At 52.4% G+C, this 27,181-nt stretch overlaps 2 protein-coding genes across 3 annotated transcripts in view; both read right to left on the reverse strand.

Moving 5' to 3' along the window:
- The window catches only part of LOC109253466 (neuroendocrine secretory protein 55), a 61,551-nt gene that overhangs the window by 24,376 nt on the left and 9,994 nt on the right, over nt 1–27,181 (reverse strand). The window lies entirely within an intron of this gene.
- Nucleotides 20,116–24,167, reverse strand: LOC128773442 (guanine nucleotide-binding protein G(s) subunit alpha isoforms XLas-like). Its single transcript, XM_053890097.1, is given in 7 exon segments — nt 20,116–20,986; nt 20,988–21,026; nt 21,028–21,114; nt 21,117–21,251; nt 21,253–21,324; nt 21,326–21,468; nt 21,663–24,167. Coding segments are annotated over 7 exon segments (2,784 nt in total). The 5' UTR covers nt 23,533–24,167; the 3' UTR covers nt 20,116–20,548.

The following is a 27,181-nucleotide window of genomic DNA, read 5'->3' on the forward strand; positions in this document are numbered from 1 at the left end:
TTCCTCAGAGCGCAGCCTCGCTTCTACGGTCTCTTCCCTCTGGTTCCAAAAAATAAGTTGATCTACGGCATTTGGGCTGTGCTGGGGTGAAGTCAGGGTAGGTGGTTGGATGAGCTGTTCCCCTGAAATATTCAGGCAAACTGGCTGTCTGTAGACGAAACAACCAGATGCCTTTTCACAATTCCATTTTTGACCAAATCCATTGGACGCTTCAGTGTGAAGAAGACAAAAACTCAAGTCAAGAAGGTCACCAGAAGAGACATTTGGGGGCAATAAGAAGTCATAGGATGGTGGAAGGCGTTCCATTTTCCTAGCAATGAAAATCCGAGTTTTCAGATTGTGGTGAGTGACTCAGAATTTGCCAGAACAAAGCCATAGCAGAAAGAATGGATGTTTTTAAGGCTTACATTGTTCCTGTTTATTTGGTGTTGCTGTTGCCAGAAAGTGGCTCGAGCCCTCCTTTTTAGCACTGTATAAAATGTAAATGGTCTAAATTAAGAAGCCATCTAATCCCAACCAATATTAATTCTGACGTGAAAAACGAGACCAATTCTGCAGATAGGATTATGACCACCATGGCTTGACATTAACCGATCACTTCACTGTGTTTCTCAAAAGAATGGGATGTTTTCCTTTTCCGAAGGGCCCATTTCTTTCAAAAAGGGGATGAAATCCTCACTCTGTCCCTCTTCTGACGTTGGAAAGGCACAGTCTCCTACAGTGGGCTAGCCTGGACCGCCCCCCCCCCCCTCCACTCTGCCAGCTTCTGTACCTTATCTGTTTTCTTTTTCTCCTCCAAGCTATAAAATAAAATGTCAAACTACCCCAAGGTTTGTAAGTCAAGATGCTGTCCTGGAATGTTTCTCCTTGCCGACGAAACTGCCGGCTCCTAATATTATTTTCCAAGCAAAAAAGGGAGGGGAATGGGTTTAAGCATATTTTTCTAACGTTCTCCCCTCAACTGGTCCATTGAAATCAGCAGGATCATGGCGCCTCCACGATCCACCTCTGCAGCGGGCAGAACCGCCGCGTGTCTAGCTAGAGCAAGGATTTGCATCTCGGCTTGGGGAGACTGCGCTTGTTCTAGGGGAAGGAGGCATCTCAGCCCAGCCTGCAGTCCTGCCTCACCGTTTCCAGACCGCTGGCCCCTCCTCTTAAGAGTCTGCACATGTTGCATTTCGCTTGTTAATCCTCTTGTTAAATGCAAGAAATAAAGTGGGGTTACTTGTAAATGTCCGTAATTCATCCACCACAAAGCCCTAAGTCCGCGCTGTTTCATTATCTGCTGCCCGTTAATAATCGTCAACATCGGAAGTGTCTCCAGCAGCATGCCAGTTTTTAGTGAGGGGGATAAGGAGCCCAGAAAAATCGCAGAGGGTGCCTCCTGGGAGGGAAATCATGCCCACCGGTGTTTAATTCAAGGCCGAGGGGCGCTTTCGGCAGCGACATCACTTTGAGCAGAGACATTGTGTAATTCAGTTACACAAAAGCAGCCTAGATGAGCAGGTTCAAATCATCTCTCCTGTTCCGTGTGATTCTGTGCTGGAGGCTCAGGAAGCTGTCTGCTCTGTACGTTGCAGGGCATGAAAGAGCCCTAAAAGGGACGAGGGAGGTGAAAGGTGGCAGGAAATCATGCACCTTCCGGGTCTGTTTTCTCTTTCCTCTGCTCCCTTCATCCCTGGGGACCCCGCAGCTAACCTGGATGTGTTTTGCTCTTCTCTAGCCTACGTCCTCATTCACAGGAGCCGAGGCCGTATGCAGCTGAGAGAGTCTCCTTTTCACTTTTGTTTCTCTCTAAACGCTGCCAGACTCGAGTTCCAGGGCCACCTTCCGGGGGTGCAGCAACCCACTTGGGGGGGCTCCCTATGGGCTCAGTGCCTAAGGTCAGGGTGGGGATTACGGACGAGCCCAGGAGGGTGGGAGGGGGGGGAAACGGGGCTCCTTCCCCGATCCTTGCCTGAGCCAAATGAAGGCCAACACCTGCTTTGCTAACTCTCTCCTCACTCCAAAACACGGCCTCTCTGCCCATCAGAGAGCATCGGTCCCCGGCCCTCCCTGCGGCGCCAAGGCCCTTGCTCGTCCATCCGAGTCATGCACCTGACTGTAAAGAAAAACATTATTTTCAACAGTGGGGTGTGTGACCGCTCAAAATCCCTCCCCGGCTTTCAAAGCCGGTGGAGAAGACAGGCTCCTCGGGGTGAAAGTAACAGCTCACCCGCATGGAAGGGAAGGCAGAGGCCACCCCCCAGCAGCTTGCTGAGCTCTGTCCTGTGGGCCCTTCCTATTCACACTTCACAGCAAGGCGTGACCGGGGGGGAGGGGGCTGGGGAGGGGCCCGGGGGCCAAGGGCAGGGGGGCGCTCCCCCTCCCGGAGCATCCATCACTGGGTGACAGGCTCTGCAGCCGGCACCTCTTCCAGAGGCCCCTTCCCTTCCCCCCGCCCCCAGCCTCCTCTGTAAAAACCAAAAACCATCTTGTTCTTTCATCATAATTAAAGTGCTGTCAGGGAAAATGGCATGGCTGATTTTTGCCGCAGTTGAAATGACCCCCTCATTTCTCTTCTCTCATTTGCTAAAGTGGTCCTTTCTCCGCCAGAAATCAGACCCTTCGGGGATGGAAATTTTAGCTGGAAGCAGAGAGTTCGAAGCAGAATCCTAACCTTGGGGGGGGTGGGGGGGGGGAGAGAATCGATGTTTGGAGCGGCCTCTCTCTGCGGCAAGGTGCTGGCGAAGCCATCTTAACGGGCAGGACTGGCGGCCGCGGCTACCTCTGGGCTCCCATCCACGCGGGCTCCCTAATTACCAGTCATTGTCAGGGTGCACAATCCAGCCGCATTTGGAGGCTGATTCTCCCCGTTGACTTATCTAAGGGGCAGGAGGAAGCTGTTTGGGAGGAAGGTAATAGGTTCTGGATCTGGGAAGATAAAATCCAAATGCCTTTCACGCTCACAGGGAAAGCGTGACTGCGTATTTAATACCGTCCTCGGCCTGCGTGTTTGTGTTTGAAATAAAGCTGTAACTTACACGCATAATTAAATGCCCTCCTCCTCCTAGCCGAGCGCCACTGAGCCGCTGGGTGACACTCCTTGCCTGTCACGGACACTGCAGTGTTTAGGGCTCTTGCTAAAGTCCTGGCAATGGCGTCTCATGTCATTTTGTGAGAATGTGACTCTGATCCCGTCGGCCCTCACAGAACTTTCCGAAAAGAGCATTTCAGGTAGGGCACGCGTCGGCGTGTGAGAACACAAAAGAGGGCAAAGAAGAAAACAAAGAGGAAGACCAGAAAAAGGGAAAAAGAAGCCAGAAGAGAGAACCCACGGCCCTGAGTAGCTTTGAGCTCTGCCGGTGGAATCCATGACATATGTTCAAATACGTGTTACGTGAGGAAATCATAATATTCATCCTAGCCTTCAACTACTTTCATTTTAAGGAAACTCGTATGTCAGGAGCTTTCAAAGTGAGCTTAATTTCCTTTTCCTAAAGATCACACATCTTGGAAGGGCCCCTTTTGAGTTACACTGGGGAGCTTAACTGGCAGGCTTCCGGGTTTCTATGAGGGTATGCTAATATCTGGCAAGTCAAAATGGCAATCCAGGCCTCCCTCCGTTGAATCATTAGTTGTTAATGCATCTCTGAGTAACTGGAAGCTAAGGTGTGAAATCAACCCGAGTGTCACTAAGCACCAGTTTTTCCCGAGGCTGTAACGCAGGACAGTTGGGGGGGCTGTTGATGTCGCATCTCGGCAACAAGGCTGGTTCGGCTGCCGGTTATTGTCCTGGCCTGGCCTCCTGCCTCTTTGCTCCTCTTCCCCCCCACCCCCGACATGTTTTCTCCCCCTCCTTTTTTAAAGAAAGGAAAACAACCATATAGCACTCGAGCCTTTTATTTCCTGACTGTTCTGTGTGTCATAGCCGTGGACGCTAGAGGAAAAAACACGGGCTTGTTCTTATCGATCTGAGCTGAAATGAGTCAGGCACCTGAAGGCTTCGATCTGGACCTGACTGCCACTCAGATGCCCCCCGCCCCGCGTGCACCCTCCCCCCCAGCTGCCAAGCGGAAACCAGTAAGGTCGCGTGGTTGTACCTGGCGAGCTGGGAGGGGGGGAGGGACCCCCAAGTCCTAGAGGGTCACAAGGGAAAAAGCCAATTCAGTGAATCCACTGCATTGGGGGTGCTGGGCTGGGGAGAATGGGGGTACAACCGGGACAAGGAGTGAGGAGGGAAGCCCACTGTCCAAGGGCCCCCTCCCCTAGCCTTTCCCAATGCCTCCAGTTAGAATTCTACTTTTCGGGGCTCCATCATTAAAAATGTGGCTCTCTGGGGGCGCCTGGGTGGCTCAGTCGGTTAAGCGTCCGACTTCAGCTCGGTTAAGTGTCTGACTTCAGCTCAGGTCACGATCTCACGGTTCGTGAGTTCGAGCCCCGTGTCGGGCTCTGTGCTGACACCTCGGAGCCTGCAGCCTGCTTCGGATTCTGTGTCTCCCTCTCTCTCTGCCCCTCCCCCACTCATGCTGTGTCTCTGTCTCTCTCTCTCTCTCAAAAATAAATAAACATTAAAAAAAAAAATGTGGCTCTCTGCTTTTTGGGCCTCAGAGAGCTCTTTATTAAAATGCAAATTTCCCTTAAGGGTAGCCCTGTAAGCCTTTGCCAGCTAATGGGATTAACTGAACCGAACACAGCCACCTGCAGGGAGGTAAGGGGGCTTGGGGTCAAATCTCCGCGTCTCAAATTTGTTTTTGTCGCAGGCTCATCTTAGGGCGCCCAGAACGCAAAACACAGGCACCCATCCCTGCTTCAGGTCTCTCTGAAAGGGGACTCTGAAACCAGGGCCCAAGTCCCAGCTGTAGGATCGGGGGCTCACTGAAAGTCTCTGGGCCTTGGCGTCCTCCTCTCTTTCAATCAATTCCCTGAGGACAGACGCCGCTTTGCAAGTATCCCGACAGCTCGGTCGGGATTAGCAGAGTAGCATCAGGCTGGCAGTGGAAAAGCAATTGCACAGAACTAATTCATTTATGGAGGCGGCCACTTGTAATAAAGGACGCTTTCAAAGGAACTTGGGCGACTGATTTTTCTGATCTGGCAAACAAGCTTCGGTTTATGTCCTGAAAACAAGTTTTTGGTCGCGTTGATGGCTCAGTGAGCCCCTCGGGTGCAAAACAAGGTCGGGCGGGGCAGGGGTGGGGTAGGGGGGCTGAAACTTAATTCTGTAAATCTGAAATGCACGCATGGAACAAATCCAATCTGTCATCCAGGAGCTCCTTCAGTCCGGTGGTCTACACTAAAGCGTTTCCCTGGCCTTAGATCTAAAGTAAAGCATCTCTATCTGCAGATACCCACATATTAAAAACAAAACAAAACATTTTTTTTTCTTTATAGAAAGATCACGTATGTGGTGAGCATTACAGGAAGCCTATGGGTAAGACACTATTCCAAGGGTAATGAATAGATAAAGGTATTTGTTAAAAGAGAGCTGGAAATTAATTCTGGAATTCAAGGTGTGTTTTCCTTCCACAATGACTGGGAATCAATTATACTGCTTGACTATAGAGTATTTCCATCTGCATCAGAGAACAGAGAGAAGAGGCGCAAAGCTCAGGGTCCAAGATGGAGGCCTGGACCTAAGATGGAGGCCTGGACCTAAGATGGAGGTCCGGAGCTAACATAAAGGGCAGCCTAGAAGCTAAAATGGAAACACTCCACTGTCCATCAGGACCCGTGGCAGCACACTCTGAGCACTTTCCCAGCCCGCTCTCAGAGAGGAATCTCAAAGAGGACTCTAAGGTTGGGTGAAACACTTTGGGCCCATCCCCTAAGAGAGTTTTCAGTCCTAGAAGATTCTGGAAGGCACAGCTTGGTTCCAGACAGAACAGAAAAGAGAGAGAGGCTGACTAGGGGCATTTCCCTGCACCAGCCCCAGCCAGGCCTCTGCAGCCCTTGAGAAAGCAAGCCTGTCCCCCCGGCACGCCAGCCACCCCCTGGTTACAGCTGTGGAGGAAGGCCTTGTTTCAGAACCAGGGAGGATGCCCCATCACCCATGGGGCCCGCACTGTGACCCACTCTAGAAGGCTCCATCCCTGCCAGGGTACAAAGTTTCAGCCTCAGCCTGAAATCCCAATGGTGGTGCCTGTCCAACATGGAGACTCTGTTGTTTGTTTTGACCCAAGCAGACCTTGCAGGTTCCCTGCGTTTTAGTTCTCAGAGAGCAATCATTTACGTGAGCCCTGATTAGGTTTGCTCAACCAGCTTGGAGAAGGTTTCTGAAGTCAGTTTTTTGAGTCTTTCCATCTGATCTTAACTGTTCTATCCGTGCACCATTTAATTCGTCAGGAGAGACTTCTTGGGTTCGTTCTGCTTCTAAGACCATCAAAGGAGCCGCAGTCTTATACCTTTGTCTTCCCCGTGGGGAAGGGCACACCTCAGGCACTCAATACATGTGTATTGAACAACCGAATGAATGAATGAACGAATGAATGAAAATGCCCAAATTAAGGCAAACTCACCGACCCGGCAAGGAGTTCATCCTTCTGAGAGGCTTGGCAGACACACCCACGGCTACTGCAAGCTAAGAGATGCTACTAGAAAGGCAAAAAGGAAACAAAGCTGTTTCAACATTCAATTTACCCCTCACATTAGGAGATAACTTATCAGCGAGGGAAAATGGGTACATCTGCCCCACGAACCAGGCAACGTTCCATGTTCTTTGCCAAGTTGGACACAATCTGCCTATGAGGTAAACCTCAGATCTGCCAAGAGTCAAGAATTTGAAAAATTAATTTGTGACAACTGTTTTCATTTGGAACCACGATTTTCTTCAACCAGGCATCTCAGTTTGTGCTCAATTCCCATTAAACATTTCCCAGCCACCCTTCTCTTTTTCTGAAGAACAACCACGACCCCCTTCTCCCCCCAACAATTCCTAAATGTCATAGAAGGCCCATTTTATAAACATATTCGTGGCGAGTCCCTTTTCTTGGCCATTAGAACAGCAATTGTCCCCCGCCCCCCCACTGGCCCCTAATCGACCATTTGCTAAGTCTCAAAGCAATACAAATTTAGGTCAAATCAATTAGTAACACATTTCTAACTCTCGGCACTTGGGAAGAGTGTGAACTTTTCCTGATGGAGAGAAGCAGCTAACCCTTGAGAGCAGACTCAAGCATGGTCAACCCAGCAAATGCCTTCTGCCTCCGTGGGCTGTGCTTTTAAAAAAAAAAACAAGGCAAAAACTTAGGAGACTGGGGTCCCGCCACAACAGATTAGGACAAGACTTTGATTTTTTTTTTTTTTTCTCACTTGAGTTAATGAATAAAGCCCAGGACAGAGAGGCAGCTGGCAGAATATTTTCCCCACTAACTCCAGGAAGCTGAAGTTCTGTTGTTCCTCGGTACAGCCAGAGAGATGTGCACCTGGGTGTGGTGGTCACTCTTGACCGCCCGGGACAGAACCATCAATCTTGTGAGCCTCCTCCAGCACAGCCCTGCTCCCCCCTTCCTCCCCCCATTCTTCCTTACTGAATAGAATGTCTCCCTTCTCTAATGAACATACCCAGGAGAATAAAACTTGTTTTTCCAAAGGGGGGGGGGGGCGGCGGGAAGAAAGGAAGGAAGGGAGGAAGGAAGGAAAAAAAAAAAAGAAAACAATGCCTACACTGGGTCTGGCTGAAGCCAAATTCTCCAGGACAGCAACCTGTAAACTTCTAAGGATTTCCTCAACATCCGAGACGTATACGTAACGTACAGGGCGTTTGCTTTTAACTTATGATTTGCTTTGTTTCGCTTTGACTAATTATCGAATCAAAGAACTCGTGAAGACTGGATTTTTTTGGAAGGACAAAAAGGTGCACCGTGCGCCAGATGTCTTAAAGCAAAACCAAGCCACCGGGTGGGGTAGGCATGTGAAAAACGGCTTGGAAAATCAGGTTGTGTTAGAAGGGGCTTGTTAGTAATTAAAAAAAAAAAAAAAAATCCAAAAATTGGACAATCACCATAGGATGGGGAAAGGAAACTGGGGAGGCGGAAAGGGCCTACTGTGTGCAATGGAGGTGATGGTCAGAGTCGCTGTCCCTGGCCCGCTCACGCAGGTACGTACACACACACACACACACACACCCAGCCCCTGTTTCTCTCAGTGAGCTCCTGGCACCAATGTGGGACCCTGGGGGTGCAGAGGGACAGGGAGTGATGGTGCCTCCCCACTCCTGCCCCGGGTCAGGCCCTCAGCTCTGCTGGCCACTCCCAGGGGTTGGCCGCCTTCCATCCACTCTGCCTGCTGGCACAGCCCGCACTTGGAATCAGATCTTCCCTTCTCCGCCCTTCTCGACTAGAAGTTCCCAGAGGGCAGGGACCTCGTCTGTCTGAGGCTTAGAGCTAAATTTAGGAGAGGTGCCTTTTCTCTTTCTCGCTTTTTAAAAAAATGTCATTTAGTCTCTGTATTTGACCCTTAACTTCCTTCTGCCCCTTCTTTTTTTCTCTTGCTCTTTCAACAGTAAAGATCAGGCTAAGGGGAGTTGGGTTTTTAACTTGTGAGTAGTTCACAAGCATTCTGGGATTTTACAAGTTCAGAGGAGTAAACACAAAGGAAGGGAGTTCAGATTCCTTTTCCCCTTTTCCCACCCTGGAGAAAGGACTAGAAGGACTAGGCGAGCAGAAGATGTGGAAGGCGCAATGGAGAATGTGGGAAAACATCTGAGGAAATCAGTGTGTGTGTGTGTGTGTGTGTGTGTGTGTGTGTGTGTGTGTGTGTGTTGGGGGGGGTGAACAGACACAGAATGGTTTGTATACTGTGCTTAATACTCTCTCTAGAAATATCCATACATTTGGCTGAAGAACAGGAGATAAAGATAAAGTAAAATCATGGCAGGATAAGGGCGGGGTAGGGGGATTTCCTGGAACATTATAATGTCATTTTTACAGTAAATACAACCCTCTGGAAGAGAAAGGGAAAGGGGCCAGGGAAAGTATGGGGTGCAGATTCCCAGTCCTGTGGGCAACCCAAGTGGGCAGCGTGGTCACATGTGGGAGGCTCTGAGCTCTAGAGGGCGAGGTCCCCTATAAGGAAAAGGGGTGTCTGTGTGTGTATGTAGTGGGGGGGGGCTGCACACACTGGCAAAGAAACCCACCAAATGAACAGACCAGAGCCCCATGTTCCCCTCAAAGCACAGAACGGCGGGATCGGTGTTAACACTGATCCCCCCAGGGACCCAGGACAAAATGAGACCCCAACCTAAGATATCCCTGAAAGGTGGGGCTTTTTTGCGTTTGGGCTTCCTACATTCCATCTAGAGAATTCTAAGTGATCCCACTTCCTGCCAGCGGGCTTAGCCATTCTGAGCTCTTTGCTGACCTCTGGTGGGAGAGGAGCTCTCACGGCCCAGAAAAGGTGTTTCCCAACAGGGGCAGCAGCCCACCTGTCCTGTTCCCCAGGACCCCCAACATCCGGAGTAACACCCCCAGGGGTGACCGTGGTCACTAGCCCTGGCCAAGGTTCAGGGCTAGAAGTTGGGAGGTGTGGGGAGCGAACTGAGCAAAAAAGGCTTTAAAGAAGTCCCAGAAGATTATGGGCTTAAGGCAGGAATGTTAGAACCAAGTTTGTTAACTTAGAAGAATTTTAATAGCAGGGTGGGGGAAGCTTATGCCTGAAATTAATACATTTTGTTCAGTTCCTTTGACTTTTCAACGATAAAAGAGTGAGGGAAAGTATCCAGGCACGTGTGCAGAGGATAAGTTTCGTTGGAAAGGAACGAATTCCCATTACAAGACTTCGTAAGCCCTCGCGTGAGAAGCTCACATGGCCCTTCTCAAACGGATGACCTCATGATTTTATAGCCGCTGCGGGCAGGGAGGGGGGGGGGGCGGAAAGAACTGGCCAAAGGGTGCCTGTTCTTTTTGGAACCAGGAAACCTGGCCCCAGATGCTGTCGGGGCCAGCTTCCCCTCCATGGAATCTTGGCCGGAAGAAGGCAGACAGGGCCTGCCCCACATCCTGAAGTAGAAGATGGGGTCCCATCCCGAGGCAGGAAAGCCTCAGTCGATAAGAATGCCCTCGGTGCCTTGTGGGTCTGTGGCACTGAGGAGTAGAGAGGGGCTGAAATGAAAAACTAAAACTAGGCCTGAAATCTCAGAGGCTCTGAAAACCCCAGTGACTCCCCGGCGACTGAAAGAACAGTAGGAATTCACCCTCAGCCAACACCTTCTCTCGTAAGAGAGACAATATTGAATCTTCCTATACTGTCTCAAACGCTAACTCCTCCAGGAAGGATCCCTGGGTTTCCCTGCTAGAAAAGGGACTCTGCCCACCTCCGAATCTCTTCTCTAGCCCCCGACCGGGGTGGGAAAGATACGCCACTCACCTCTGCTTCCTGCAAAGATTCTCCTAGCAATGGGTACCCAGACGTTGCTAATTATTTACCGAAGGACAACGGATTGGCCTAAACTTTCCTGTACCGTCTGCCATTTTGGAAAGGACCTGTGGGGGGTGGGGGGGGTGGCATACCTGTTCTAGCGAAACTTTTTACAAGAGAAATAAAGTTTCACCGTGAGGAGGACACACGTCTAATTGTTCAGATGAGGAAAACTGGGACCCAGAAGATCAAGCCATTTGCCCAAGGTGTCAGGGCCGGTGCCTAGAAGAACCAGGGCACACGCGGGGGCTGGGAATGTGGAGGTCAGGGTGATAGTGGTTTTTTCCGGCCCTTGGCTCGGGTCTCCGGAGCCGCTAGTTGAAAGTGACGGGAATTTGTCCTCAGATACCAACTGTCCAGCTGAAAAAGTCTTGCCGACTATCCCTAGGCCCTGAGAAAGAGGATTAGGGAAGGGGTCACAGAGGCCCGCCTGAGGCAGAGGACACGGTGAGTTTCCAAAAGCCAGGCTCCCAACAGTAAAAGCCGAGTGCCATCTGCCGGCCAGCTCTGAACAGTTTTGCTCCATTTTGCTGTTTATTTTACTTCCCAGCCCCAAATACTGGGGGTTCTCACCTCTTTCCCTCAAAGCCAGCTCTCTGCTGCTCAGAAACGCCCCTAAAACAAGAATCTCATGTTTTAAGAAATCGCAAAAGAGAGGAGAAGTAAAAGGAAAGCAAGAAAGCAGTAAGAGAATCTCCCCAGAAGGCTGATTTCTGCTCCCATTTCTGAGCTGGGCAGATCTCGGGGGGGGGGGGGGGGGGGGCGGGGAACAGGATTAGCCCCGATGGTCTTTTCTTGACCCCTTCCTCCTCCAGGATGAAAGGTCAGCTCCCAGTTTTGAGCCTGCCCTCATCTGTGAAGTCAGACCCCATCTCTGGGGAGTCAAGGTTTCAGGGCCAGAAAGAAAAAGAAAAGAGAGCCCTCCGCCCCCTGTCAGCTCAACTCTCAGGTGAAGACGTCTGCAAGGGTTCTGCTGTCCTCTACCCAGAATCCTTTTCCCCAGCCCTGCCCACCTCCCACCTCGTTACACATAAAATGAACCCAGAGATACCGCCTGGTTTTCTCTTGGACCACCCGTCAAATTTAAGTCCCTCCCTTGACCATGGCAGGACCCCAGGACTACTAGGCAGAATCATCACAAAACAAAGCCTTGTCAACACTTTTCAGAATCAGACTTTGGCCCTTTCTGGATGTCACTTGGCAAATTCATGGAATCCTGGAATTAGAGCGCTAGAAACAACCAAGGTCCCAGGAATGAGAATCCCCTAACGCCTAAGCCAGTGCTCTCTTTCCACTCTCCTAGGGCCCTCCAAGAAAAGTTGAGGATCCTCTGCCCACCCCCTCCCCCATCAGATCAGACTCCCTCCCCCATCAGAGCAACGTGCAAAGAACCATCACCGATGCCAAACCACCCCACGATAAATGATTTCCTAAGAGTGCTCCAAAACGACTGGATCCCATCAGGAAAAGTTCCCCAAACTCCCACTCGGAAAGGGGAAACCCTCCTGCCAGCGTCCATCTTAAAACCGGCCCTGGCCATTTGTTTGTAAAACAAAATGATCTAATACGCTTCCCTTTTAGCAGCTGAAAAGGAAGAAGTGAAATCACAGAAATGTTTAATTATAAATAGCTATTAGTCTTCTGGCAGCCCAACTTTTAAAAATTTTCCCCTAATGTCTGGCATTTGTTTCTGGGTTCTGCCCGGAGCCTTCTAAGCATTTCCTTGGAAAGATATTGTACTTGGTCCCAGGCAAGATGTCAAAATCAACATTCAAAAAACACGCCTTGGGTAATATTTCGAGGATTCTGTAATAAGGATGTGTTAGTTAGGGGAGCACTTCACTTAGCTAAACTCGAAATATCCAAAAAAAAGGTATCTTTAAATGTACACGTCCAATATATAATTTATCAAACTACCAATCACTTTCCGCCCCTCCCCCAAAAGTAATCCTTATACTAAAGGCAAAAGTGTTTCAATTCGTACAGACGTCTGTGGGGGGAGAGTAGTTATTCTCTTACTCCCCCCCCCCCCCCTTTCTGGACTTTGCAACTAACTTAAAGATCACAAATTCCAAACACTCTAAGAAAAAAAAAAAAAAAAGAAAAAAACCACTTTGCTTAAGAAAAATTAAGTTTCTGATGAATCTGTAACATCTAAAAGTTCTGTCAAAAGACAGGGGCCAGAATGTAAATGCGTTGGGCTCAAAATACAGGAAAGAAGCAAGAAAGTCTTCTTCCATTACAACTACCTGGGGGAGAGGCTGTTTAGATGCGAGGTAGTGGGGGAGGGGGGTGTCGGGCCGCTGTTCAAAAATAAAATTATGATTTCGTCTTGTTACGATTATTACAAGAGATACTGCTTATAGAACCTGCCCTAGCATGGCCCAGGGGGCGTCAACCGTCTTATCAAAGACCAAGTACAAGACTCTCCATCAGGAAACGTCCTTGGGTTATTACTTCTATTGGCACAAGTACGTTTTACTTCTAGAAGATCCTGTTTTACCTTCCTTAGGGAGTCATTCAGAGGCATTTCTTCCACTGCCCCCCAGCTCCCTGCAAAGGTAACTTCCTGCCTTGAAGTATCAGTGGCTAAAGGTTATGGGTCACCTCCGTGCGGTGGGCTGGCTCCCTGTGGACCCGGGACTGAGGCGACCCAGCTGACGGAGTCTACATTCTCGCGTGTGCGTGCGCGCTCCCAATTTAAGATTCCATTAATGTTCTGCGGGAGACATACGCAACGTGGGGCCCAGCCGTCCCAGCGCGGATATATTAACTGCCATCTGAGCACCAGTCCTGATTACCCTGGCATCCTTCTCTAGGCTGCAGAGGGGAGTTGATTTCGTAGACACAAGACAGAGGGAGAATTCCCAGCCTGCGACAGACAGAGGCCCCCGAAAGAACCTCGGAGTGGCAGGAGTGATCATGGAAGGGTTAAAATCTATTTAAGCCTTGATTTATCCCGGCCCATTGATTAGCTATGGGACTGACCTCGTTAATCAGAGTCTTAGACCAATTCATTACCTTCTTCCCTGGAATCATGCCCTTTCCTGTTCTGTGTCGGGTCATCTGGGTCGCCTTCTTTTCTGAGATTTTTTGGAAATGACTTCCACCCAAGAATGCAGGATTGCTACCATTGCAGTAAACATTTCGGACTGGTTATTAGTAACTGAAGTCAACAACCTTTTCCCTGAAGGTATCTTCTCTTTTTAAGGTGTTCAGGTTATGACACGTATGATCTCTGTCTTCCCCAGAATTGGATATTGATAACGTTAGGGCAGTCTGTTATCTACTGGGGATGATATTGTCCCCCAGAGCACATTGGCCATGACTGGAGACAGTTCTGATTGTCACAATGTGTCTGTATGTAGTGGGGTTGGGGGGTTGGTGTGCGTGGGTGTGCGTGCGTGTGAAAGAGAGAAAGACAGAGACAGAGACAGAGAGAGGTGGGCATCCAGTAGGCAGAGGTCAGGGATGCTGCTAGACATCCTACGGTGCCTCCAACAGGCAGCCTTCGTGACAGAATATCAATACGACTGCTATGAGGGCCCTCCTGTAAGACACAGCCCCTAAAATGCTTGGAAAACCCTAGGGCAGAGCCAACAGGGAGATGTCACAGCTTAAAAACAAAAGGCCGGGTTTGACCGAAGCTTTGGGGCCTGTTAGATGTGGCTTTCTTGGGTGGGGGTGAGAGCAGAGCGGGACCCTCCCCCATCCCCCGCAGCCTGTCCCCTTCCCCTCTCATTTAATCATAGATGTGACACATTTCTTCTGCCTTACGCCGCCTCACCATCTAGTGGCCACCTGAAATATCAACTCACCTTCGGCATCTCTGGGCCCTACTAAAGTCACTCGTTGAAAAACTCATCCCTGTGGGGGCAGTGGACAGAAAGACCCCTGAATGACGGATGTGATTTCGTTCATATGTTAATTAAGCACCTTGCAGGCCTGAGGTACCGATACAGACAGGGCTGTAAGGAATTAAGATGGACACTTTCTAAGATTCGAGAAGCCCAAGGCCAAAAAGCTCGGGGACTGATGACAAATGTCTGACTTGTTATAAACGAGGACCTCAGAGGCTTTTGCTTAAGTCCTTTGGACACTCAGGAGTGACCACAGACAAGAAGATGACACCTGGTGAGAACAACGTGTTCACGTGCCCAGGAATCTCAATACCCATATCCTTCCTGAGTAATGCCATCTACTCTGGACAGGTTGGGGTTTTTATTTCCCTTTTGCAATTGGGCCAAGGCCGGTGAAACAGGCCGCCTCGGCCTCGGCCTCCATCACACCGCCTGGCTTTAGTTTTGGGCTATCAACATAAGCGTTATTCCTTCTTTGCAAAAATCCTGCAAACTTACCTGAATCTGGGCTCCCTGTAAAAAAAAAAAATCTCACAGTCATCTACACGCTAGCAATCAGTCTGATGAAAGGAAAAATTGTTCAAAATGGAACGAGGAGGGAGGCTACAAGGTTTGTCGGCTGGGGGAGGCAAGGGCCGTGGTAATCAAGGGCGAGCCTCTCGCCCCGATGACCTCCCGGGGAGACGCGACTGTGGTCTCCTGGTGACACGGGGCTGGACCATGGCACTCCTTAGAGAGTGGGTACAAGACATTTTCCTTCCCTTTTTCAACGCACTGAAGGAAGCTTCAGGTACTTAACTCTGTCCCACACACCAAATGTGTGAGATGTGGGAAACGCTGACTGACTCATAATAAATTGGGGATCAGATAACAATTTATACCTTTACACCTCTTTCCTCGCCCCAAACTGAATCATTAGGAAGCATTTAGTAAGATCTAATGTTCAAGTTCTGTGGGCAGAGCTCCACGAGTCAAAGGCTCCCGCATTCTCCTGAGGTTTAACAAATCACTCTACAAAGCAATTTGGGATTTTCCCTCTAAGGGAGTACGAGAGAGGCACACTTTCTCTTCATCTTCACTGCTCTGTCACAGATCGGTTCCTGAACATTCTGCCTGTGTCACAGCCCCCCGCTGTGCAGGGGGAGCACCTGTGGGTGCCGTTTGTCGGGGACCAGAGAGCATCCTACGTCTCAATGGAGTGTGTGTTGATCGACAAGAATTAAAAGTCAAACATTGCTTTTTCTTGTGGTTCCTACCTCATTGTTGGAGGTCTCTTCTTCAGTCCCCACTGGCCGGCCTGCTTCACCATCTGGCTGTCGGGAAGGAAAACTAAAAACAATCTTTTTTTTTTTTTTTTTTTTGCATGTATGGTAAACATAGAACGATCTGTGCTCAGGTCCCTGGGTTCAACCACAGTCTGGAGTTGGTTTATCGAGAGGAGGATAATATAAATAATAAAAAGAGAAGGGTGGGGAGTGGGGGGTGGGGGGGTGGGGGAAACTTTTTCAGGACAAGCAAAAAAAAAAAAAAAATCTCCCCCCATCTTTTGGCCAGGTCACTCGCCTGAGAGTGACTTCACGCAGTCATAAATTTGGCAGGTGTCGTCTGTCTCCTGCTCGAGTTGACCTTTACTTATAAAATGTGGACAAAGAGCTTACTCTGAAAGGTAGAGACAGAAAGAATGGGCGCCTAGTACTTTTAGAACTTACAAGTAGCCGTCTCGTGGGGAATATAGAAAACAGAACCCCCTCCCCCCCAAAAAAATCTTACCTGGAGCAGGGAGAGAAAAGTCTGAGAAGTAAATTTCTAAAAACAATGGTTACCATTTATTGGGCACTTACATGTGGCACTGGGTTGAGAATTTCTAGAGGGAAAACTTCACTTGTAGTATCTGGTCCTCTCTTTAGAAGAATCCAGGAAGAATAACGTCTCTTCCTCGGCTTCTGGAAATGGCCCTCTCCTCCCTCATTCCGAGGCTCCCTGGCTTCCGTGGTAGTTTGTATCTGGGGTACCCCACCTCTCCTCTTCATTTTGGGAAAGGCCACTGGGGATTTGCTGATTCTCCGGTAGGAGAATCTCTCCAAAGAGGGACAGACTCAGGCTGAGTCTCCTTCCCTGAAGAGGTCAGGGTCTCCTGCCCAAGGTGACCACAGGCCAGAATAGGAACTTGATGGGACAAAGTCCCTTCTGGTATAACCCAATGAAGTCTGTTAAAGGAGAGCGCAGCAGGGCCACGGTCTCAGAGTTCCTGTTACTGCGGGACCACCAGGGCTGGAGAGGGTTAATGAGGCTGACTGTTTCACTTGGTAGGGGGCAACCCTCTCATACCAATTGGCCCTGCCCCTCCTATTTTGAAAATTCCTAATCTTCCTGCAAAAGGGGACTTTGAAATGGACACATGGCATGTTAATTTCACATTCCACCAGGAACCCCAGGAGGCACGAGGTGGGTCTGGAAAGAACCCCTTTGCCACCAGTTAAAGAAACCAAGCGTAGAGACCAACTTTAATTCTGTTGAGTGAAAGGCCGTCTCTGTACCTCCTGAAAGTTACTTTAGGTAGAGGCATTGGAAGTGCCACAGCTTTGCTGGGGGTGAGGGTCAGTTTTATTTGGTGGGAAAACTGACTCTGAAAAGAAGGAGAGGCATGACAGTATGAGAAGTTTCAAATCTAGGCAATTAGGCTACCTTCTCTTAAAAAAAGTATCCATATATTTATTTGTGCTTAATACCAGCATTCCTGCATAAAAGTCAAAGGTGATCATTCTAAGGCTATGTACTGACTCTTGGTAAGTAGGAATTCGCCCCAACTAAAAGTAAAGATTACTTAAAAAAAAAAATCACTAGGAAGACTATTAAACAAGAATTATTGTAATAGGGTTATTCGATCCAGGCCAAGATGATTTTAAACAGTCTGTTAGTCTAACACTAAAAATGTAGGGCACCTATGCATAAAAGTACATCTATTGTTGTATTATTATTATTATTATTATTATTATTATTATTATTATTGGAACTCTGAGTAAGAAGGAAAGCTTTAGACCCCAGTGAAGGAAACCACAGAGGATTTAAACAAGATTCCTAAGAAAACCTGCAGTGAAAACAGAGAAAAAAAAAAAAAAAAAAGCCCAACAAACAAAGACTGCAGTGTTGGCAGATGAGTTAAAGCAAATGTGGAAACCAAAGATCACCATAGCGATGACAGGTTATCTCAGAAACGGGGGAGCTCACGGTTCACGTACACTCAATGGACATTTATAACCCAGGATCTGTCGGGCTTGGCTACACTTCAGAAAGCAGACCTACTAGGCACCTGTCGTTTGACAAGGGATTTGAAGAGCACACAGCACTCTTAACAATCATGCTTTACATTTACACAACGCGTTATCGCTTATGACCACAGCTTGTGTTAAGCGCTGTCTCATCCGAATTAGGAACTTTCGATTCCTTCACTTACCTTGCAGTCTTTGAGCAAAAGTCCCTGACATTTTAATCTCTGAGCTTTTGGTTTATTTGCCTATGAAATGGGGTCCTATCACATTTTTATTGCCCAAGGCCGTTTCAAAGGGCAAATGTGACTTAGATGAAAGGCTTTTAAAAATACAGAAAATACAGAAAGAATGTGGTATCATGGCTATGTGATCATTACTATTACTGCTTACTAATACCTGAAGGCAGGGAGGCTATCCTTTCAAGTCAGGAGGGGGGGTGGTATGCAAAAGGCCCAGGAACCCTACTTTTCTTTGCCTGATTTCAGGTTCCCACGATACACATGATGTGGGCAAATTATAAAGAGGAACCTACCTGTATAGAAAACTTTTTTTTTTTTTTTTGGCAAGAAGTCTATGGGAAATTGGATTTTGAAAGGCAAGGAAGAATTTTGGCCTCTGAGAAGCATGAAATACTAGTGGGAGACAGAGAAAATCGTAAAAGTCTCTCTCAATTCTACAGATTTGGTGGCCTGATAAGCTACGTCCTTCTCACTGCACCAAAGAGTTCAGTGGAGGCATTCTGAATCCAGAAAAATGGCTGTGCTGGGGGCGGGGGGGAGGCGCTCCTGCACGATGGGACGCAATGTAGCCTTGTTGCACCTGGTGCCATAAATTATCATACAATTAATTGAGATTCACTGTATAAATAAAGTGTCATGGCAGGATGGCCCTTATTATATACAGCATTTACCCGAACGCTTTTAATAAATGTAGCAGATACTACAAAATTCTCATCTACAAGCCCCTCAATTCTTAAAAAATGGGGGATTCATACCCAAGTTGGGTTTCCAAAAACATGGAAATAGTCTATTACTGAATACTGTTAGATAAGAAAAAAGCTTCCTCTCTTACATATTCTAGAATTTTAGTCATGTTATTGATGATCTACCTACCTACCTATCTCCTCTAAAAAGTTCCCTGTAATGTGGTTAAAGTGTTTGGGCAGGAAAAATGGAAATGGTATCTATACACACAAACACACACACACACACACACACACACACAATTGTTAAGCACGTCACAAATCAGGAACCATATCAAAGGATGGTCTTTTGACCTGCATTTTCAGCGGCAGGACTATATGGATGTCTTGTTTTAGGTTAGGATGCTAGGATTTGACTGTTAGTGGGAACTCTTGTCCTAAAGGTAAGTAAGTCCTCATCCTTCCTCCCCCACCCTCCTCCTCACCCAGATGGGGGACCTCTCTCGTCACTTTGGCCGAATGAAGCCCGGCGGGAAATGAGCCCGGCTGGACAAATGGCATATTTACTGCAGCAGGTGACGCCGGCTGCCTAGTTCAGGCTCATGTCTGATGTAGCCTGAGGTCAGGGCTTCTGGACCCGTGGCACCCTGAGAGCAGAGTCAGGGCAATCGTAGGATGACCCCAGCAAATTTCTTTTCATTAAGGTGAATTTTTCACCCTGGATACAAAACAAGGGTGAGCAAATTAAGCTTCTGATATTCTTAAGACCTGGCCCCAGACGTGGACGGTTTGCGGCAGGACTGGCGTTTGCATAATCTGTGCTTGAAGCCAACAGTCCTGGTTTGAGGGGACTGTGCTGACACCCCCACCCCCCACCCCGCCCCCAGAATAGGGGTCTCCACACATGGAGGGTCTGCTGGGAAAGCTTCACCGCACAAACAAGGCAACTGAGGCCCCAGCGTGTCAGGGACGCGCCAACTAGGGGTCAGGTGGACACGGTCACCTGGCTTCCCGTCTGTACCCCCTCGTGTCCCCTCCTCACCAGAGGCCAGCTTCTCGGGGCTACGCTTGGAATACTGCAATGAGACTGTGATGGCAAAACCAGTCGTCCGCAGAAACACAGAGCCTTGTCATTTAAGGGCTCTGTCTGTGGCTTCAGTGGAGTTGGGACATCCCACGTTTAAAGCTGCTTCCCTTCTATTGGTGTTTGGGAAAATGATGATGTCGTGATATCCCTGGGTGGGCACAGCTAATGACCACTGCATTTAAAACTGTGATGTGTGAAAGGCACACGTGTCACAAAAGCAAACAGTCACGTGCCTGATGTCATTACTAAAAAACCATCACACGTTATATGATAGGTAACAAACAAATGGAGCACGGCTTTAGACATTGTGATCTTCAAATCCCTTGAAAGGTCTTAGAGAACACAATAAAGAAATTTAGACTGTGAGCTTCACTTGGGAAATTTTCATTCAAGCCACACATGCAGACCACCGCTAACGACCGCTCTAATGACCGTGTGACACGAGAAGCCCATGTCTCAGATGGGAGCTGAGGTAAGGCTGGAAGAGGGGAAGGAGAGGAGAGGAGGGGAGGGGAAGGAGAGGAGGGGAGGGGAAGGGGGAGGGGGGAGGGCAAGGGAGGGAGGGAGGGAGGTGTGGGGGGAGGGCCCTAGAGAGGGGAGGGGGCGCGGAGAGGTGGCAAAGATGAAGAGAAGGAGGGGAAGGCGGAGGGTGGCGGGACATATCCGATGTGCTTAAAGAACACAAGACCTTTTTACATTTCTTGGTATCCCAAGTCCATTGGCAGAGGATGTTACCTTTGATCCTCTTTGCCCCCAGCTAAAGCTGCTTGGAAAGATTCACATCTACATATTTCACAAGTCATAGTCACAGTTTTTACCACACTTCGTCCACATGCTTAAAATATACTCGAAGCATTTAAAAACAAATTTTTTTTTATTTTAATTGCATTTCAGAGACAAGACAACATTTCACTCCCAACGCCTAATACTCTTTTTAAACCAAGCCCCTCCTACTGTGCTTTGTAAAAGCGTAAATGATTGGCTTACCTCGGGCTCTTCCCTAGGAAAAAAAAAATCATTTCATATTTTTTAAACACAGCCACGCCCACCCTCTTGGAACCAGCCCCGTGTAGGTTTGGATCCAGACCTGCCTTTAGCAGATTAAGCGGGGGTTTTGGTTGTTGTTTGCTGGTTTGTTTCTTTTCTTCCCCCTCCTCCCTCCATCCCCCCCCACCCCGGGTGAGCTGAGTGTGTGCTGAATATCGAACTTAACGTGTGTCGCCCCCGACGCCCCAGATACCTGAGTGTCTGGTTTTTCAACCGTAAAGGCGGGAGGGTTTGGCGAACGAATGAGAAGTGAGGAAACGCTTAGCGCAAAGGGAAAAAAGAGAGAAAGACACACAGAAAAAAGGTTATGGAGGCCGGCGAGAGGCGGCCCCCTCTCCCCCGCGCCAGGGGCCCAACTCATTCCCCGAGATGCCCCACCACCTTCTCCTCCGCAGTCTTCGCGCCGCCCGCCGCAGAGCGCCAGCGCTCAGGTACCTCCAGAGTGTGTGCAAACACGGAAAGTTTTTGCCCGCGCCATGGCGCAAAACACAAGACAGCCCGTTCCCCAGTACAAGTACACGGTCGGCGGGTAATTTGGGGGTGCCAGCGATGGGAACTGGGGGACACTTGAGCATATCATGCACAGGCGGACACAATATGGACACCAACAGACACCAACGACAAGCTGTCTGCGTCCAAGCAGCAGGGCCAGGCGAGGCGGGGGCGCACCTTTCCCCAACGACCCCAGCCCCCCTCCCCCCGCCCGCGGCCCCAAACCGGCTCAGCCCGGGGGACCCCGGGGCCCCTCCCCGGCAGTTCCTGGCTCACCTGAGGCCCCCGCCTTCCTTGCCGGCCCCCACCCCAGGACTCGGGGGCGTCTTACGGTCGCTGGCGCTGGCTTGTCCAGCCGGAAACGACCCTCAGTGTTGCTCGGCACCACTTTTCTCCCTGGAGGGCACATACTTCGACCACCCACACCCAGCCGAGGCCCCCTCCCGCTCCCAGGGCAAAGTTCGGGCCCCTCGCTGGAACTTTCTAGCAGTCTCTTCCCGCCTCGGCCTGGACACCCCCCTCCTCCCGCAGCCAGGCCCCGAGCCCCACCGGGCAGCCCTGCTCCCCGCGGGCAGAGTCCGCCGCATTACCTAGAAGCAGCAGGCGGTGCGTACACATGTACCCCATCTTTTCTTCCTGGAGTTGTTTGTCGATGAGCTGGCTGCGTTTCTTCTCTGCGCGCTTCTGGGCGCGCTTCTCCAGGGCTTCCTTGCGCATCTGTCTGCGCTTCTCCGCCAGGGGAATCTTCTTGACCTTGGGGCCGGGGGCGGCTTTGGGCTGGGGACTCTCGGATCGGCCGAAGCAGCCCCCGAAGGCCTGCAGGAGGAACTTGCGGAGCAAGTTGCGCCGGGGCTTTCGGCGGCGGCGATTTCGCCGGGGCTGCAGCCAGCGGCGGCATCCGGAGGTCCCATCGTCGGATTCATCGCTGCTGTGGTCGTCGTCGCTGCTGACCGACCTCTCGTCGTCGTCGCGGCCGCGGCCAGACCTGCCCCGCCAGGCAAATGCGCGAGTAGGCTGCGGAGTAGGCGGATCGGCAGCCTGGATCTCGGGGCTGGGGGGTCGGAGGAAGCGGAGCTTGGGTCGGGCTCCAGACGCAGGGGCGGCAGGGGCTGCCCGGGCGGCAGGAGCTGCCCCGGCGGCCGGAGCGGCAGGGGCGGCAGGAGCTGCCCTGGCGGCTGGAGCTGCCCCGGCGGCCGGAGCGGCAGGGGCGGCAGCGGCTGCCCCGGCGGCTGGAGCGGCAGGGGCGGCTGGGGCTGCCCCGGCGGCTGGAGAAGCAGGGTCGGCCCCGGCCGCTGGGGCTCCGTCCCCGGGAGAGGGGACTTTTCCTTTCCCTGCAGCAGAGGCGGCGGCTGAGCCTCCTTCCATCTCGGCTGCTTCTCCCTCAACTGGGGGTCTCTCTCCCTCTGCTCGCTCTCTCTTAACTGGGGCTCCGGAGACCTCGATGGGCGGGCCGTCAAGCGCGATTGGGGGGCTGTCCATGTTGACGGGAGCGTCGTCGACCCCAACGGGGGCGCTGCCAATCTCGAGCGGGGGTCCGGAGATCTCCATCGGGGGGCTGTCGCCCGCGAAGAGTGGAGGAGATCTGACAGCCTCTCGGGATGGGCTGCCGATGGCGCCGGGGACCCAGAGGGGGGGCTCGTTCGCGGCGGGAGCGAGGAGGACCGCACTCGGGACCGCGACTGCCGCGGGCTGGCCGATGCTGCCGCCGTCGATTTGTGGGATAGCTCGGGGGAGCCCGGGGGGTGGGCTGTCGTCCCCAAAGGCTGCTCCATCAAACTCAAATGGCATAGCCTCCTCAGGGGGAGGACTACAGTCTCCTCTGAAGCCTGTGGTTGCTTCAAGGGCTTCAAGGGCTCCGGGCTCCTGGGGAGGAGTGCTAAAGACCCCTGCACCTGGGCCTCCTGGAGCGAGGTCTGAGACCTGCAGGAGAGGCTGGCTGCAACCTCCCTGTGCAGGCTGCTCAAACTCGAAGGGCATGGCTTCTTCAGGTGGAGGGCTGTAGCCTCCCAGGCCGGGTGTGGCATCATCGAAGGCTCCGGGCTCCATGACCGCTGGGCTGAAGACCTCAGGGCCTGCATGGGCCCCAGTGGTGTCTCCGGGCTGCTCCAGGGTAGGCCAGAAGCCTCCTGGGCTGGGCTGCTCGACCTCGAAGGGCATGGCTTCCTCGGGAGGTGGGCTGTAGCCTCCGAGGGCTCTGGTTTCCTCGATGGCCTGGCCCAGGTCCTGGCAGTTGGGTCCGGAGACCTCGGGGGGTCCACAGGCCTCGCCTTCAATCTCGAGGGGGACGGGCTCGCTGTGAGGCGGTTCGGTCTCCATCTCTTCGGCTGTGCCAGGCCCAGGACTGGGGGCAGCTGCCCCTGGGGCCTCCAAAGGTGGCTGCTCGGGCTGTTCCCCGAGTTCAAGGGGGATATCGCGTTGTCCTGACATATTATTGCCGTCGAGGCAGTTGCGCACGCCCATAACACGGTGGCGGACTCTTAAAATAAACTTGGGGCCCCGTGAGACGGAGCACCCAACCGAACTAGGGTGAAAAAAATATCTTCAAAAAAATTCAAAGTATCAGCTAGAAAGTTCTCCAACCTCACTTTCCAACCCTCTTGAGGTCTGGGGCTTGAGGGCCTCAAACCCAAGACCAAAGCGGAAGCAAGTCTATTGTTGCCGGTGCAGTTTTGGCTCCTTCCTGGCCACTTTTTATCCCCTCAGGCTGCCCCTCGGCGCCCCTCTTGGCCTGCCTTTGTCCCCTCCGCTCTCTCTCTTTCTCTCTCTCTCTTTCTGTCTCTCTGCTCCAGGCCAGCCCCGCCTGCTTGGATCTGAGGAGCGTGCCGATTCGGTCCGAAAATCGCTCGTAGTGCTCGCTCTCTGCCACCAGAGGACGCCGGCCCCGATGCCAAGGCGGCTCCGGGAGCCGGATCCTGGCGCCGGCAGCCCCGGACTTTGGGTAAGGGGGCCGATGAGCGCAGGCCTCGCAGGGATGTTTTGGCTCCTTCCACTCCTCTCCCTGACTGATTTGGAGTCTTTCTCCTCTCTTATCCCCTGGCCAGAGAGAGAGAGAGAGAGAGCTCTCCTGCGTTGCGGGACACGTGACGCAAGACGTGGGCCCGGGCTGCTTGAGCGCAGGAGCTGAAAACCCTCCCTCCCAGACCCAAATGACTCTCCTCGGGGGAGGGGGGAACCGCAGGAGGGTTTCATCACCCCAGGATACCCCTGAACCCCTGAGCCGCAGCCCCCAGACCTGGGCAGCCTCCAATCTTGAGCTCCAAGTCCGGAGTACCAGGCTTTGGGCGCGTGGGAAGGGGGCGCGGGCGCGCGCGGGGATGCGACAGGTGGTCGTAAGCCCACCGGCAGAGCGGAGAGAGGCGAGGGGCGAGGGGCTGCCGCGTGTGCGCCCACAGTTCGTTTTTTAAAACGCCTTAGGGTACTTTCCACCGCTTCTGCAGCGTTTGTTTGCCGGTTTGCCCAGGCTGGCTCCTGTAAAAACACTCAATGTCCCCCATCCCCATCACACTCTGGGGGTCCCTGCGGTAGTCTAGAGTGGCGCAGGCAGGGTTTTCCCCCCGATTATGTGGACGATGATGCAGGGGAATAAGAGGGTCTCGGGCGCGCACCACGGAGACCCTCTGAGCGGTAGTTGCCGCGGCACGGAACGGGGGTGGGGGGGCGCGGGACACACGCGGAGACCCCATCCGGTGCAGGCCTCAGAGTTCCGGGGGTCCTACTGTTCTGGGGAAGGGTTAGCGGGATTCGTGTTGGGACCTGCGGCTGGCTTAGCGTGGTCTCAGAGACTGGACAACCCTGTGCGCACAGAACCCAAAGATACACACTGTGCCGCGCCGGCAGCAGCGGCTGTGATGTGCCGCTCTCGGCCGCGGGCGCCGGCTGCAGGGTCGGTCGGTCCGCGGCCCCAGTTCCTCGCCAGCCCCTCGCCAGCCCCCCTCCGGCCCTTCTCCTTTCGCTATGGGTATCCCAGGGCAGTCGCTTTACTTTTCCACTGCTAGAACCCCCAGAGGCGCGGCATTAAGCCCGGCCACAAGTGTAGCGGTCGCCTGGCTGCGCTCCTGTCGCCGAAGCTCGTGTGGGTTTGGAGCCGGCTGGGGTAAATACCCGCACCGGCGGGGTGGGCTTGGCGCGTGCAGGCGCACTGCTCTGGGTCTAGGGTCTGGTGTCTGCGAAAGGATTTGAGCCGCGGGGAGGGGGGGGGGGCGCGGGCGGAGTTGCTGCTTGCGGGTCACGTACGACCCGGGACGTGGGCATGAGGGCTGTCTCGCCAGCGGGTGACACGGACCTGCCAGCTACCTGTAGGGGCAAGGCAGCTGGGCATGAGGCAGGTGGTCGCCTGGCGTGCGGGCGGGGGAGAGATGGCAGGAAGAGTTTCACGAGGGGTGGGCGGCGGCGAGCGGGAACACCGCTCGGGTGGCTGTATCTACGAGCCGCAGGCGGGTGAACCACGCACGGTCCAATCTCGTTAAGTCCAACGCATCCCTCTTAGAACGATGGGACCACAGCCACGGCGCACCACCGTCCCGCACCCACCACCCACGTGGCCGTGCTGCGGGAGAAAGCTGACCAAGTCGGACTCTGGGCAACGTGTGGGGCCCCCCAAAGGCGTGACAGGTCAGCTCCATGGGTCTACACACTTGGAAATGCCAACACTGAACTTTGGCTCAAACTTTGGCCAACTATCCCCGTGAGCGACGGCTCAACCCTCTGGGCGTCCAACTGAATGGGCCAACTGGGTCGCGACCGTCCACTCACTCCCCTCCGACCCCAGTGCCGGGTCAACCATTGGGCTGGGGTCACGCCAATCAAGGTGGCCTGGCGAATGAGCAGGGGGCGTCCGACCGGAAACCGGATATGAATGGGAGGTCCAATAGGGGGCGCCGCGTTGGAACGCCCTAAGAGGTTGTGCTGCTGGGGTGGTTGGAAGCGGTTGGTGGGCGGGCGTATGGCGGCCAGGCCTGGGACGCCTCGAGGCCGGCTGGCGCCGTGGGGTCACTCTTCCTGATGCCACAAGTCACAAAGGCTGGAAGGGAAGGTTGGGGGCTGACAGGGGTCAACCCTAGGTCTCGCAGGTGGCGGTGGGCAAACCCTCCCGTCCGGGGGAACCGGTGCTGAGACCAGGCGAGAAGGAAGAAAACGTCCAGGGCCTGGGGGTAGAGGGCCAGGACCCTGAGGAGGGAGAGGGCTCACTGCCCCGATGCAGAGGAGCAGTCCCAGACGGAAAAGGAGTTGAGGCCCCAGGGATGCTGCGCCCTGCCGAAGTAGAAGGTCAGTAGACATTGGGGTTTGGAGCCCCAAAGGGACGGGTTGCTCCCGTTCCGGGCCTTGCTTCCCCAAAGCACTATTCATCAAGGAATGGGTACAGGGTCTCTTTGTTTGACATCCTCAGGGGCGTCTGGGACCCCCTTTGTTCAACTCTTTGGTATCTTTGGTTCTTTGCCTGGGGAGCCCGTACACTGAGGGGATAAAGGCCGGGTAGATACCAACACTCCATCCTAAAGGATAAGCAACATAAAAATGAGAGGAAAGACCTCTACTGGTGGTGGGGTGGTGGGGGGGACTCAAAAGTGTTGGTGGGGAAAATGGCGTTTCAAATGGGCCTCCGCGGATGGCTAGGGCCCTTGGCTGCCATTGGGGGGTGGGGGGGCGGGTGGAATGATAGGTGTGGGCCCATCAGGAGCAAAAGGGGGAAGCTGGGTAAAGAGGACAGGCCACAGCGCAGAGTCTTGGAGGCGCAGTGGGAGTAAAGAGGGACGAATGAGATCAGATCTCTCTGAGGATACCAGGAAGTTTCAGGGCAAGCACTCTCGAGGCTGTTCTGGTAGGAAATGGAGATGATGAATGCCAATTGTGCTGCAAGGGAGGCTTTGCGCTTAGTTTTAGTAAAGATGGAGGGAGTGTGGAGCATGGTCCCACCGGAGCGAACAAAGGACGCCGTAGCTGGCCTTGACCTTTAAGGTGGGGAGACCCACATGCAGTGAAGGAAGCAGCAAGGCTGAATGAGGGGACTCAAGAGGGCTCCCAAAGGGCCCTCGAGCATCTCCTGTGCTCCCAAGGCACAAAAGGTAGAGAAGCCAAAGTGTGGCGCCTGGACGGTGGGGACACAGGTGAC

This window comes from Panthera pardus, unplaced genomic scaffold (assembly GCF_024362965.1).
Source record: "Panthera pardus isolate Hobbes unplaced genomic scaffold, ASM2436296v1 HiC_scaffold_25, whole genome shotgun sequence".
Taxonomy (NCBI): domain Eukaryota; kingdom Metazoa; phylum Chordata; class Mammalia; order Carnivora; family Felidae; genus Panthera; species Panthera pardus.